The sequence below is a fragment of the Pelobates fuscus genome, chromosome 2 (assembly GCF_036172605.1).
Source record: "Pelobates fuscus isolate aPelFus1 chromosome 2, aPelFus1.pri, whole genome shotgun sequence".
Taxonomy (NCBI): Eukaryota; Metazoa; Chordata; class Amphibia; order Anura; family Pelobatidae; genus Pelobates; species Pelobates fuscus.
Genome location: NC_086318.1, coordinates 321,924,701 through 321,940,308, shown reverse-complemented (window position 1 = coordinate 321,940,308; position 15,608 = coordinate 321,924,701). Strand labels below are relative to the sequence as shown.

General features: G+C 39.7%; 1 protein-coding gene across 2 annotated transcripts in view; it reads right to left on the bottom strand.

Annotated features, from left to right (window-relative positions):
• BVES (blood vessel epicardial substance) overlaps positions 1-15,608 on the bottom strand; it is a 74,784-nt gene that overhangs the window by 13,257 nt on the left and 45,919 nt on the right. For both annotated transcript variants that reach the window (XM_063443551.1, XM_063443550.1), the window contains exons 4-6: positions 12,329-12,516; positions 11,436-11,544; positions 5,630-5,797 (exon numbers count right to left, since the gene is read on the bottom strand). In XM_063443551.1, the coding sequence (XP_063299621.1) occupies positions 5,630-5,797; positions 11,436-11,544; positions 12,329-12,516 (465 nt within the window). The remainder of the gene's footprint in view (positions 1-5,629; positions 5,798-11,435; positions 11,545-12,328; positions 12,517-15,608) is intronic.

The following is a 15,608-nucleotide window of genomic DNA, read 5'->3' as shown; positions in this document are numbered from 1 at the left end:
CCCATTCACCTGCAATTGTAAACACAAGCTGCAAGTGCTATTAGACTCTGTGAATGGAAAACCAGGTGGGCTACAGCCAAACAGTAGAAATTGTTGAGCATGTCGGCATATGTCATTGTAAACTGCTCATATTCTCTGATATTCAACTTCCCAATGCAAGTGAATGAGAGTACAGGGACTGCTTGGGACAGACAAGCAACATCTCCTATGATGTTGAGAGAGTTAGGAGAATCTAATGCCAGATTTAGCCTTTCTCACATCTGTTTTTGCTGTTGATCCAAATGTTCAGAGGTATTTTTCTTCTCATTTATTTTAGTGTTTACTGAAAGTGTAATTTGGTAAATAGGTATTTTCAATCACATGTGTTTTTAGTTAGTCACTTAGAGCACCACTTAAAGAGACTCTATGGGCACCCAAACCACTTAATCTCAATAAAGTGATCTGGGTGTCATGTGCGCCCCATCCATTTTTAACCCTGCACCAGAAAAAACACTGCTGTCCTGCAGTCAGGCAATGTTTTTATAGCAGGCTCAGCTTGCCTCTTGAGGCTGTCATGATGTTAGGAGGATCTGCAATATAATGGAATAAAACTCCACTATATCTTTCAGATGGTTTCATAGAGACCAACTGACTGGACATCGTTTTGCCACATACATCCACTAGCCTCCAAATGGCTTCCAATGAGAAAGCATTGGATTGGCTGAGATCTTTAATTTCGATGATCTCAACAAAAAGGTGAGGCAGACAAGCGCTGCAAGGGAGAAAATGTAAGTAAAAATCCCCTTTCAAACCCTAGGAGCTGGGGCTCATCCATCTAAACGGTGACTAGGGCATTAGAACCTTAGGATATACACATTTGTATTCGTACCACAAAAGTGTTTCTTTAAGAAATAGTAAGCATTATAGTTGCTATCAGCATAGTTTCTCCCGCTCCCCATAGTTGACTATTACTGATTAGCTCAAACATTGTACAACTGACCCACAGAAACCTAATAAGATTTTTTTGTATTTTGTATTTTTTTATTGAACCCTTGGAGTTGGTAAATGAAATTGAAATGGCCAGAAACCACTGTACAGTGCTTGTCTTTGTTAGTTTAATAGATGAAAATAGGTAGCCTGCGACTGTCTGCCAATACATGGATATCAATTTTAAATGGTGTTGAGATGTACATTATCTAAATAAATGATCTGTGATAAAATTCACATAAATACAAAATGGTGTAATTAATATGCAATTAGTGCTACAAATGGGTGCTCCTTACTCTTAAAACAACATAACATTAAAAGTATAAAATTATAAATGATGTCTGATTGATTTTTAAACACCACTTTATCTTATAGAAAAGAGTGTAGTAAAAAATATTAAGTGTGTGGCTGTCAAATGATGGGAAGGCTATAAAACTGCTTTGAAACTAAGGCATACATTAGCCAATAATGATGAAATGATGAACAATAATTCAGGGATCGATCACTTGTAATTTTACCTAGCTACATCTAAAACCCTGCCTTTCCCCTTAAAAAAATGGGATTAATAATCTGCCATACAGATCTTTAAAGGGACACTATAGTCACCAAAACAACTTTAGCTTAATGAAGCTGTTTAGTGTATATATCATGCCTGTGAAGTTTCACTGCTGAATTCGCTGCCATGTAAGAGTTAAATCACTTGTGTTTCTGTTTATGCAGCCCTAGCCACACCTCCACCGTCTGCTACTCACACAGACAGAATTAGATGTTAACTTCCTTTAGAGGTTTTTAGCTACTGCTCTGTAAATTGAACTTTTATCACAGGCAGAGTGCTCCCGGAAGATTTAGCAAGGTATTTACAGTACAGAAGATAGGAAATTCTAAATTAAACAGATTTTGCAATAAAGAAAGTGTCAACATTAGCTCTCACTTTGCAGGAAATGTTTAGGAAGGCTGTATAAGTCACAAAAGGGGAGTGTGAGTAGGAGTGCATAAACAAAGTGATTTAACTCCAAAATGAATTGAGAATTGAGACTGCAGGGGCATGATCTATACACAACAACTACATTAAACTAAAGTTGCTTTGTTGACTACATTTAATTGTCCATGAATGAGTTTAAGCATCACAACGCAGTGGGCCCAACATTCTTATACTGTGTGTGCTTTGTGGCTCAGAATTCTATTTATATTGTCGCCATGTAATAGTATTTCAATCATAAGTTTAAAAATACAATGAATCACAAAATAGAAACAATAAATCAAATAAATTATGGATAATAAAAAATAATAATAATTATGTTTTCAGGATCTGTTATAGGAACTTTAATAAATTTCTGATTTATGGGATATTAAAGGACCACTCTAGTGCCAGGAAAGCATACTCGTTTTCCTGGCACTAGAGTGCCCTGAGGGTGCCCCCACCCTCAGGGACCCCCTCCCGCCCGGCTCTGGAAAGGGGAAAGGGGTTAAATCTTACCTTTTTCCAGCGCTGGGCGGAGAGATCTCCTCCTGCTCTCCTCCTCCGATCCTCCTCTTCTCCTCCCCGTCGGCTGAATGCGCACGCGCGGCAAGAGCTGCGCGCGCATTCAGCCGGTCACATAGGAAAGCATTCATAATGCTTTCCTATGGACGCTGGCGTGCTCTCACTGTGAAAATCACAGTGAGAAGCACGCAAGCGCCTCTAGCGGCTGTCAATGAGACAGCCACTAGAGGACATAGGGGGAAGGCTTAACCCATTCATAAACATAGCAGTTTCTGTTTATGAAAAAATGGGTTAACCCTAGAAGGACCTGGCACCCAGACCACTTCATTAACCCCTTAAGGACACACGACATGTGTGACACGTCATGATTCCCTTTTATTCCAGAAGTTTGGTCCTTAAGGGGTTAAGCTGAAGTGGTCTGGGTGCCTAGAGTGGTCCTTTAAACGATTTTAACACTTTTGTATCATTAAGGAGTCTAAAGTTGACTTTTTACTTATATATCCTTATCTGCTGCTGATATGGCGTTTTCATTACCGAAACTGCTGATTAAGATGGGCTTTTTTTTTGGTGTGTGGATTAATTGCACCTGCTGGTTCTGCAGAATCTGGCATTGCTTGCCTTTAACCCCTTAAGGACACATGACCAGGGCCGGACTGAGAATTAAAAGCAGCCCTGGAAAAAAATATTTACAAGCCCCATAATGCGTTGCGCCAGCATAGTGTGCAGATACAGAGTTAGAAAAGAGAACTTAAAACTAAAAATTATTACTCCAACGTAAAAAAAAACACTCATAGGCTTCAAAATAAACAAAAGTGCTGATTTATTTTAAGCAGACGTGCCTTTGCATGTAATCAATGTTTCAGTCCAACTACCTTGACATATTAAGGAAAGCTTTGTAATGGGACTGAAATGGTGAATGCATGTAGGGCACAACTGTAAAAAATGTACGTTATCTTGTTTATTTTGAAGTTCTGTGGGTGCGCTCTTCACTCTAAATATGTTATTGTGCTGGAGTATGCACCTAGCAACAAGACTCGGCCAATATCTGCTCATTACATATGGTACATATTAATTACATTTCTCTGTGTATTATGCATATATAAATGTACATTAATATATGTGTAAATATTATATATATATATATATATATATATATATATATATATAAAACTAATACACACATTAATATACATGTCATATACCAGTGGAGGATCCAGAGCCTGATCCCGGAGGGGCACTTGTAGATTATTTAAAGAAAAAATCCATGCACAATAACCACTACTGCTCTGTGTAGTGGTTATGGTGCAAGGAGTGCCGGGACCCCCTCACAGAGTAAGTATTCAAACCATTTAAGAACAGTTTGACAACTTACCTGGGGTCTGCTGGAATATGGGGCTGTAGTAGGGTATAGGAGCAGTGGTGCAATGTGTGAGGGGTGCAGTGTGTGTGAAAGGTTCAGTGTATGTGTGTGTGGGGGGGTGTAGTGTGTGAATGCGTAGGGGGTGTGGGGGGCTGTGTATGTGTGTGGGGGGCAATGTGTGCATGGGGGCAGTGTGTAAATGTGTATGGTGTGTGTGTGGAGGCAGTGTGTGTGTATGGGGCAATGTGTGAATGTGTATGGTGTGTTTGTGGGGGCAGTGTGTGTATGGGGGGCAGTGTCTGAATGTTAATGGTGTGTGTGTGGGGGCAGTGTGTCTATGGGGCTAGAGTTCACTCTCAACACTGCGACCACCAGGAATTCATGGTGGTCGCAGTGGTAAGAGTGAACTCTAGCCCATAGCTCCAGGGCTAGAGTTCACTCTCATGAGAGTGCTCTGTGCTCATGCGAGAAGGACGCAGAGGAGCTGCAGGCTGAGCTCCCGGGTCCTCTCTTCCTCCCTTCCCTGCCGGCTACCCGCACGGTGCCTGTAGAACGGGGAGGGAGATCGGCTGGCAGGGGAGAGCCTCGTGGTGGGGGGGGGGTCTCCCCTCTCCTTCCCAGTCTCTCTCTTCCCCCTCTGCCTCTTTCTCCCCCTCCCCTTGTGTGTCTCCCCCCTTTCCCCCTGTGTCTCTCTCTCTGCCACATCTCTCTTCCCCTCTGTCTCTTTCTCCCCCTTTCCCTGTGTCTCTCTCTCTGCCACATCTCTCTTCCCCTCTGTCTCTTTCTCCCCCCTTTCCCTGTGTCTCTCTCTCCGCCACATCTCTCTTCCCCTCTGTCTCTTTCTCCCCCCTTTCCCTGTGTCTCTCTCTCCGCCACATCTCTCTTCCCCTCTGTCTCTTTCTCCCCCCTTTCCGTGTGTCTCTCTCTCCCCCACATGTCTCTTCCCCTCTGTCTCTTTCACCCCCCCTTTCCCTGTGTCTCTCTCTCTCTCTCCCCCACATCTCTCTTCCCCTCTGTCTCTCTCCCCCCTTCCTCTGTGTCTCTCTCTCTCTCTCCCCCACATATCTCTTCCCCTCTGTCTCTCTCTCCCCCTTCCTCTCTCTCTCCCCCTCGGTCTCTTTTTCCTCCCTCCACCATCTCTCTATTCCCCCTTTTGCTCCCTCTGTGTCTCACTCTCCCCCTCTGTCTCTTTCCCCCTCTTTTCTCTGTGCCTATTCCCCCTCTGTTTTCCCCCCTCCCCTTGTGTCTCTTTATTCCCCATCTTCCCCTCCCATTTACCTGAGAGGAGTGAGTGGGGCCGACCCCATTCCACGCTGGAGCCGCCGGACCGGGTGGCAGCCTCGCCGGTCCGGCGGCACTCCTGTCACTGTCACTAATGCTGAGGGCTGAAGGAGGAGGGAGGAGCATGTCTCTCTACTATGCTCCCTCATGGTTCCCACAATTCCCAGCACAGGAACCACGAGGGAGCATGGTAGAGAGACATGCTCCTCCCTCCTCCTTCAGCCCTCAGCGAGTCAGCATTAGTGACAGAAGTGCCGCCGGACCAGTGAGGCTGCCACCCGGTCCAGCGGCTCCAGCGTCAAATGCGGCCGCCCCCCTCAGAGTGTGTGCCACCGGACCGGCCAATTTCCCGGTATCCAGGTGGGCCAGTCTGGCCCTGCACATGACATGTGTGACATGTCATGATTCCCTTTTAATCCAGAAGTTTGGTCCTTAAGGGGTTAAAGCATATACTAATGAAATAAATTATATATTATGCAATATATTTTGGTAGTACATGAATCAAAATAATATGACATAAAAAGTTCTAAATGTCTTACCTTGTCACTCAATGTAGGATCATTCAATGAATACAATTTGTTTGTAATATCTTTTCCAATCAAATATTTAAATATTTCATAAAGAAATGGCTCTGACTCCAAAAAGTATGTTAACCTTTCCCGAGACCAGCATAAAAACACACAGGTATCATCTGCAGTAATCGTGACCTAGGAAATAAACATAAACTATATTATTTAAAGTAAGGTTTACCCATGTCAAAAGCCATATTTTAAAACAAATTCTTAAACTTTCTTATTTTCAGTTGCAAAGACACCATGATTAATTTAAAGAGAGAATTTGTACATGACCCATAACTTTAATCAATACATTATCATCATGAAGAAGAAGATGGAAAGTGATAACTTATAGTTGGTTCCATGCTAAGGCCTCGATTTATTATTTTTGGATAAACTTTTAAAAAGATTTGATATTATGAAAAATATTAAACATTTGTAGTGTTTCGAAATAGTTTTATATAGTGTTACACTTTTTATGTATATGATATATTTTTTGATATTTTAAAAGTTTATCCACAAATATGAAATCATTTGGAAAGTTTATCGACCAATTTTAAATCAAAACCTAAGGCCTCGATTTAATAAGCTTTCTAACTGATTCAATACTGTTAGAAGAACTTTCAACTGAATTATTTAATCCGAATTTTGCAACTGATGATTTACACAGAACTCCCCATAAAAGTCTGTGGGTGTTTTTGTAAACAAATCGCTTGGAAAGCTTATTCAAAAATATTAAATCGAGGCCTAAGTTGGATGATGTCAGGTTTACAGTGACTGTGATTGGTCAAGAGACTGACCCTGGAATGGCAGACCCATTGTATTTCATCCCACTTCCTCTACCTTCAATGAAGTACTGGTGCTTGTATTGCACTGTTCTAGCAGCATGGTTGCCAGCTGCAGCAGCCGATGCAGTATTGTTGTCAACAACTGTGTATGCAGATTTCTGGCTACTTTCCTCCTCAGAATGTCAAAGGGAATCATGGCCATTAGAAGATGCTTATCATGCGAGTGTTTATGGACATACCTCCCAAGTGTCCTTATGTAGGAGGGACAGTCCAACAGTCCGTACTTTGGGCCTAAGTCCCTCTGTCCAATGTTTCCATCCTAATGTCACTCTTTTCTAGGATCTCCATATTGCTGGTGTGTGTGTGTGTGTAACAGAGCTCCACCGCAATAATACTCCCCGCAATGTGTCTTTAAATTGCAATAAATGTGTTTAGAAATCAATATATGTAAATAAGACACATTGTTTTTGTTCTAAATTATATTTAAGCTGCACAATTTATTATTTGTAAGTCACCTAAAACTTCTCAGGATACCTTTGCCCCTGGTCACACCCTAAATTTAAATTGTCCGTCTTTGTCCATTGGAAATGTCGGACGGTATGTAAGGATGATTGTGTTTGAGGTGATGTTTTGGAAGACTGGTTGTTTCCTGTTATGTCCTGTAGATTTATTTACGAGGTTCCATGATTGCTTTATATGAAGATTTAAGCCAGGTGAGGATAGTTGCACTTTTGAATTCCTGTTCTTTTTAAAGCTATCTAGACATGAGCTAGAGTGTATAAATGGTTTCTTTGAATTTGTAAAAGTTGGAAAAAATGCAGTTGTTTTGTAGGTTAACAGGTGGATACTGACATGGGGACACTGGGAGACATAGGAACACAGACACTAGGGGACACTGGGCAACATGGGGACACAGAGACATGGGGACACTGGGAGACATGGGGTACTGAGACACTGATACATAGGGACACTGTTATACATAGTCTCAGTGTCCCCAAGTCTCCCAGTGTCCCCAAGTGTCTCAGTGTCCCCATGTGGCATGGGGACACGGACACTAGGGGACACGGACACTAGAGGACACAGACACTAGGGGACACAGTCACTAGCGGACACCGACATGGGGGCACTGGGAGACAGGGAGACACTGGGAGCAATCCATCTATACAGCAGAATCAAACTGTAAGCATGTTTTTGGTGATTTTACAGAATTTTCTCTTATGTCAGTCCTTGTGATTTACATCATATGATGTAACGCATACATAATTAGTTATACAAATTCGTAAGGCCTGTATTTTTTTTCTTAAGTATGGATACTTAAAGGGACACTATAGTCACCTGAACAACTTCAGCTTAATGAGGTTGTTCAGGTGAGAATTATAGCTCCCTGCAGCCTTTCTCATGTAAACACTGTATTTTCAGAGAAAATACAGTGTTTACATTGAAAGCTAGGAACACCTCCAGCTGCAGTCACTCAGAGTGAACCAGAGGGACTTCGGAGTTGATGGAGGCATAATATGCCTCCATCCACTCAGATCTGCTGTCAGCAGAGCACAGGGCAGCACTGTGCACAGCATCCTGTGATTCAGTATCTCCTCCCTCTGCATGCAGACACTGAACTTTCCTCATAGAGATTCATTGATTCAATTCATCTCTATGAGGAGATGCTGATTGGCCAGGGCTGTGTTTGAATCATGCTGGCTCTGCCCCTGATCTGTCAGTCTCAGCCAATCCTATGGGGAAGCACTGTGATTGGATCAGGCTACCACATGTCAGCAGACTGCTTGTTTTTCTGAGTCTAACAGCATGCAGATTTACAGCTTCAGGCTTGAAAACAGTAAGATTTTTACTATATTTATGGAGGCATGAGGGGCCATGGGGGGCTAGATGGTGGTGTTAACACTATAGGGTTAGGAATACATGTTTGTGTTCCTGACCCTATAGTGATCCTTTAAGAGGGATATATGTAAACAAAACTTGTGTGGACTAACTGAAATTAAATTAGTTAAGGGAAACTGAGTTTTCTTATAGCTGCATCCTATGAGTTTCCCTCCGGCAACATCTCCACCAGATACATAACGCTTGATAGGTTTTAGTGGTTTTGGTCGATAAGATTCTGTACTGAGGCCCCTCATAATTGTCAGCACCAGTCCCACTGGGCTTTAATCTGGCCCTGAGTGTTTCTAAGAAATCCTTAATTACAAATGAGATATGAATAGGGCAGTCTAAGCACCATAATCATTACATACTGTTGTAGAGGTTATAGGACTTGCAGGCCATGGGTGCTTGCTTGCAGCCTACTACCACCATAACCACTAAGCATAGAGTAGTTATAGCACTTCTACTTCCCATTTCATGTTCCATATATTTTTCGAAAGTATTATAGACCTGCTTTATCAAACAATGGCAGTAGGATTGTTAATCCTTACCAGATGACATAGGTTACAACATACCTCGGCAAACATTTGTATATTTACTGTAAATATTATGGATAATATCTGCATATTTTAGGAAGCACCTTGTCTTTCCCTTGCTGTTTGAAAGAGGAAATTAAGGTGGTGGAGATACTTATTACTATTATTCTTTTTAGTTGCCATAATGCCATATCTCTCCAAATAAATGTTTTGTTTTTTTCCCATGATGCTCTATCAGAGGGCTAGTTGAAACGTTGATTTCTGAAGTGTCCCTTTAACCCCTTAAGGACCAAACTGGAATAAAATGGAATCATGACATGTCACACATGTCATGTGTCCTTAAGGGGTTAAGCATTTACTTAAAATTAGACTTTAAATAATTTACATTTTCAGCACCTGACATATAGTTAATGGGAATTGTTGAAATTCAATTTAATGTTGACTTATCAATTCTTGAAATATGTTTTCTTGATCATTGCTTCCACTCAAAATATTAGTGTATTTATTGGGTACATTTGTTACGAAAGTTCCTCTACACTGTCTGCCTCCCAGCATTTATCTGATTTCTTCATCAATAAAATCATTATGTTCTGAGCTGCTCTAAGTAACTGCATTAAATTCATTTAGAAGATAGTGTGCAATTATGTGTTGCTGTCATAACTTATACAGCAAGAGCCCCATTTATGAGGGAAGCAAATAAGATTAATTTTTATGCAATGCATGTGATTCTTTTTTTGATTATTACATTTCACAGCTGATTTAATTTCATGTCAGCTGGAACAATATAAAAAATATCCAATGTAACTAGTGTGGAAGGTTTATGAACGAGGACTGTGTCAATAAGGCATATGCTAAACTGGGCTTGAATACAAAAAACGCATTTGGGCTTATTTACTTTTATGTTATAAAAAAGTCAACTTTGGGTTGGCTGTAGGACTTTTGTTTGTATTTTTGTTATATATATACACATGTGCTATGTTTTTGTTTTGACTTCATCTTATTGTTTTACAGAGCAATAATTAGTCTGCAGTCTGAAAAGGCTAAAGAAGTATGTTAAATAAAATTGAACTTAGACAACATTCCATCACTAACAGATTTGACCACTAGGTGGAGCAGTATTCAGGAGTATACTGGCAGCAATGCTGGAAGGGGTATATAGGTCTGGACAACAAATATGTAAGTACTTTGGTAGTTGCATTGGGAAACCATGTCCCACAATCCCATGAACATGCTTATGTCATGTATGTCCTGATAACACACATCAAATACCAGGAAGCTGAACAGTCCATAAACATTGAAACACACAATTGTATCAAGGCATATTTGTTGCATCATTATTTTTTTTTATTTTTTTCCTCTCAGGTTTAGAGTTTAGAATCTAGTGCCAAACCATGTAATTAGCCCAAGTTAACGAACTGTAATCACAAGTAGTGCATACACATTGCAAGCAGCAACACAGAGTATTTCAGTATGTAAACACAGAGAAACGCAACGTCAATAACACAAGCCAAGGCCAGAAATGAAAAAAAGAAGGTTCCTTACAAACTACAACAGATTTACACAGTGTTGTATAACAGGGCTGTTAGAGACTATGATAGGTACGGAGTTAGGGTTCATTTTATATAGTGAAGATGGTCATTAAATGGTGCCAATAAAATCAGTGTGCTAAATTATTATTTGAGAAAATACCTAGTTAGCGGGCAGTGGGTGGGACACAGTCAGAGGAATCCTTACAAACTCAAGCCCTGTTTCCTGGATGTGACTGGTTTCACTGCTGCCAGATGCCTCGCACTATGCTTCCTCTATATCACCCCTCCATACTGTTCACTGATATCCAAGCTCATACCAACCCCCAAATGAAATGAGACCTTGTTTCTTTTCTGACCGAATATATGGAAAGGTTTTTTTTTTCATCTTCTTCATTTGGTTCAAATTACATCCTATCTTTAACTCTAGCAGTATATGAAAATATGGGTATGTTTTTCTAATTGACTTCTGGTTGCAAGACTTAGTCAATATGATTTATTCATACGGATCTAGTTTGAAATGAAGTAAGTAAATAGGAACAGATACCTGTGGATATGCTTGCAATACATTATTTTAAAGGGATACTCCATGCATTGTAACCTCTACAGCTTATTAAACGCATATTGTAGTGGTTACAGTGATAAATCTCTGCACAGTTATAATTCCCTTGCATTTACTTAATTTTCTTGGTAATTTGTGGTGCTGAAACACCATTGCCATCCCACAGAGTGAGCATACACAGACTGTTTGCTGCATTTAAATCTGTGCCATCCAGTTGCAGGAGCTGCTCCCAGTGCATAGAACTTTAAGAACAGACTGCTTGGAGAATCCCTTTAACTCATCAGCAGTTGTCTCTGTCTAAAATATGCTGTCTTTGTGTCATTGTCATGACACAGTCATTGTGTGTGTGTCTGCATGGGTCAGTGCGAGTGTGTGTCTGCATGGGTGAGTGTGTGTCTGTGTCTGCATGGGTTAGTTAGTGTCTGCATGGGTCTAAACAAAGGCCAAAGTTTTCATTAAAAAAAAATCAATCCTTTTAAATTGTGCAAGAGTATCCGGCATTACCTGAAAATTTTCTCCACGGTGAAGCTCTGTTGATCGATATTCAGGTGAATCAATGTAGGAATTTGGGTAAATGTCATGAAGAAAGTGACCCCGATACGAAACCTTCATTCTAAGATTATTCATATGAATACAGAAGACATTCAGGTGAATTTTATTTAGTAAATTTATCCTAGTTAAAATATTTTATAGGAAATAAAAGTATTACTTCTGTTTATGTCATAAATTATTACAGTTCCAGTTTATGAAAAGCTACGTACCAATACATTATATCGTTCATATGAAGAGATCAAACTACCACACCTCACACAATTAATGTGGAACCTGGCAATATACAATATATTCAATACATCTACATGCAAAAATAGTGGTCATACTATGGATTTCTTGCAATGTGATGTATCTGCCATCAATATTGTGTCTCATATGATAAAATATAATGGAACCTGTCAGGCACTTAACTGACCCTCCGCTCCCCTGCGATGATCCTTACAGAGGTAGGTATTACATTCCTGTAACATCCACCTAACCAAACCAGGAAGTAACAGGACATGTTGTCTGATTGACAACCTTGGGGTGTAAAAAGGTAATTTTATAAAAGTACAAATTTCTATTGAAATCTGCACTTTTGTAAAATGAAAAAGAGAGCAAGTTAAGTGCTTTAGGTGTGTGAGTGCTCTTGTGAGTGAGTGATTATTCATGTGTACTTTAATTTTGATTACTTACAAGGCTGATGTAAAATAACTTGAATGAACATTAGATGGTTGTCTTACACCAAATATAAAACAGTCCTACCAGGATTTAAAAGTAAGAAAATAGTAGCTTGACTATAATTTGTATAAGCCAGAATGTGTGTACTAACTTTCAAATAATTGCCATTTTTCCTGTTATATTACCTTCCTTTGAGTAAGATGCTTAAACGCTCATCAACCGATGTTTTGTTCTCCACAGCATACGTCTGACCCTTCAATAAAGTCTGAATACTACAAAACTGCCCAGTGAGCCTCTTAAACAACTCAGGAGGAACGTGTAAAGGCTCAAACATCCTGTGATAAATTCCTTTTAACTCCTTTTCTATTTTAATCTGGAATAAAAATAAGAGATCCAGAGCAGAAAATTAAGTTCATAAATATTTCATAATAAAAAATACAACATGATATAATTATATACCAGAATTATTTAAAAAAAATAATATTTTTTATCATTTTATCTGTAAATTATGATAATTTTTCGACACCTAGTGATTTTAAGATAAGAAGAAGAAAGAACATTTTATCTAAATCTTTCTGTAATTTGCTAATACAAGCAGGTCTTGTTAAATCCTTATTTTATCAGCCTTGGATACACATTTTGATTTGTAATTTCCATTCGGAATGGAATACTGTAATTGCCACTAAATCTGGCAACTTACCTGGGATCTGCCGGGGTAGGGGCTGTAGTACAGGATAGTGGCAGTAATGTGTGAGGGGTGCAATATGTGTATGTGTGAGTGGTGGAGAGTGTGTGTGAGGGGTGCAGTGTGTGTGAGAGAGTTGCAGTGTGTGCATGTGAGGGGTGTACTGAGTGTGCAGGGATGCATTGTGTGTGTGAGGGGTGCAGTGTGTGTATGTAGGGCAGTTTCTGTGTGAGGGGCACAGTGTTGTGGGGGGGGCATGTTGTGTGAGGGGTACCCTGAGTGTGGGGCAGTTTGTGTGTGGGGTTTGTGGGGATATTTATGGGATAAAAATAGTAAACAGTTGAGAATTGCCCACTATTTCAATTCTCAGATCCCAAAGATCGTTATCGTATAAGTGAAATGTATTCCATGTAAATAAAATCACAATTTGTTATAAAAATACAATTTATTGTGACAAATTAAATAATAATAATAATATGTAACATGCGTGATAATAATCAATGAATATTCAGTATAACATGAGTATGCAATACAATGGCAATACACATTCCCAATGGCTAACAATGATTTATGATAGTACTTCTCAGAGAAACGAAAGTGAAACTTACACACAGACACAGAGCTTGCAGCTTAAGGCCATAAAACGTTAGCTGACAGTTAGAATAACCCTTTCAATGCTGGCCAGACCTCCTAGGTAATTAAGACCTATTCTCATGTGATTTTAAATAAAATAACATTTAAACCAGCTCATTAGTCATTTCCTGGAACCATCTAATAAGAGTAATCTACCATATTCTATAAGCAGAATTTTAACTTGCCTAAACAGATATTTTATCTTATTTTACAGCAAATCAATACACCTGGATAAATATCACGATATGCTAACATGTGATATGTCACATAAATACATAATTATTGTAATTCTATCTGCAGAATAGAATGCTTAATTATATATTCTTTAGTAACTAAGATTTCTAAATATCGAAATCTGATCGTCATATATCATGCTATTAGAAAAATTTTAATGAATTAAGTTTAATTAAATGAAACCAGTATATTTACCAGTTGAGTAGATATTTTCATCAGATTAGTAGGTAGTCTCAGGAACTTGTTTGGATTTCTTGCTCTGACTCTGCTTTTCTTTCTTAGCCTGCGATCCTGACTGCCTCCTTTGCATACCCTTTGCTTCCTCTGCATACCTCTCTCTTCCCTTTGTCTTAACTTTTAAAGGAAAAATTCACTAGGTGATAGACCAATAGGGACACTGGAGGTGTGGTTACCTTCCAGATAACAATTTAAGTATTTGGTCTATAGAGGGCAGTCTCGTCCCACTAAACATACCTATCCAGGAAAGAGTTAACTTTTCCTGGTGGCTATTTTGACGTCATTTACCTTATCTTTATAGTTGTCTATAATTTAAGTTTACTGTCAGATCAAAGAGTTTCTTTGAAATTTCTTCAGACTATGTGTCTGGCAAATTCGGCTATAATTTCTAATATGACAGTTATAACTAAGTATGACCCCTAAACTTACAATGGGATCTTATACAATATCGAAAGTAAAATTAAATGATTTAATCTTCTCTGTCACAAATGTCTGGGTTTTAGAATTAATTATATTCCATTAGCATTTAGACAGTCTGTCCATCCCCCGTTCTCATTTCTTATCAACAGGTTTGTATATACTAAGCATTCCTTAGCTTCTGGCAAAGTGGTTAGTTTTACAGAAGGGATAGAAATCTTGTGTCTTTTGTTAACTTGAAAATAACAAAATGGAGTCTGCTCTGTTCAGAGTGACTGACAATATACATTTTAATTTCTATCATAGCACAAAATGTCTGCCGATATAAATACCCTGACAGGGTGCAGTGCATGTGGCGGGGCAGTGTGTGTGTGGAGGCAGTGTGTGTGAGGGGTACAGTTTGTGTGTATGGAGGGGCAGTGTATGGGCGGGTAATTGTGTGTATGAGGGGGTAAAGTGCGTGTACGGGGGGCAGTGTGTGTATGGGGGGAGTTATTGTATCTCTGTGGTGGTAGGAGGGCAAATTCATAAATATATAAATTCTTTATATTTAATTAAAAATAATTATTTTTATATCCCCCCCTCCCTGCTTACCTTTGCCTGGGAGGAGGGACAGTACTAAGCCCTGGTGGTCCAGTGGGAAAGCCCCGGAGGTCCTAGTGGTGAGAGTAAACTCTAGCCTGCAGCTCAGCATAGAGTTCACTCTTGTGAGGTTTGGTAACCACGGCAATGCTCCAAGCTCACGAGAGGCGAACCTTGTGGAGCTGCAGGTTGGAGCTCCCACGGGTCCTCTCTCTCTCCCTCCCATGCTGACTGCCAGTATTACAGTGCTAGAGAGACGATGAGGGAGATCTCTGATCTTCCCCTGGTGATCTTCCCCTGGTCCTGCAGAGATGGCAGGGGAGAGGGAGGCACGGTTCCCGGTGCTATGATCATAGCATCGGGAAAATATCTTGCGGCTAATTAATATGTCGAACGAAGATTCATTCATTAGTTTATGCTTGCATTGTTCCATTAGGAAGAATGAAAAAAATTTGCAATTTTCATCCGAATTTTGCTTCTTCTAAAAATGAATGCCCAAATCTAGTGATAATCTAGTGATAAACCCAATATGAGTAATGGAATGTACTAATGCACAATTAATACAGAAATTTCGAATGAACTACCAGCCAATATGCATTTGTTAAAAACAATGATATTTTTGAGCTTCTTGCAGACTATCTTTTGGAAAACACTGCTATTGAAGAATAAACTACTGC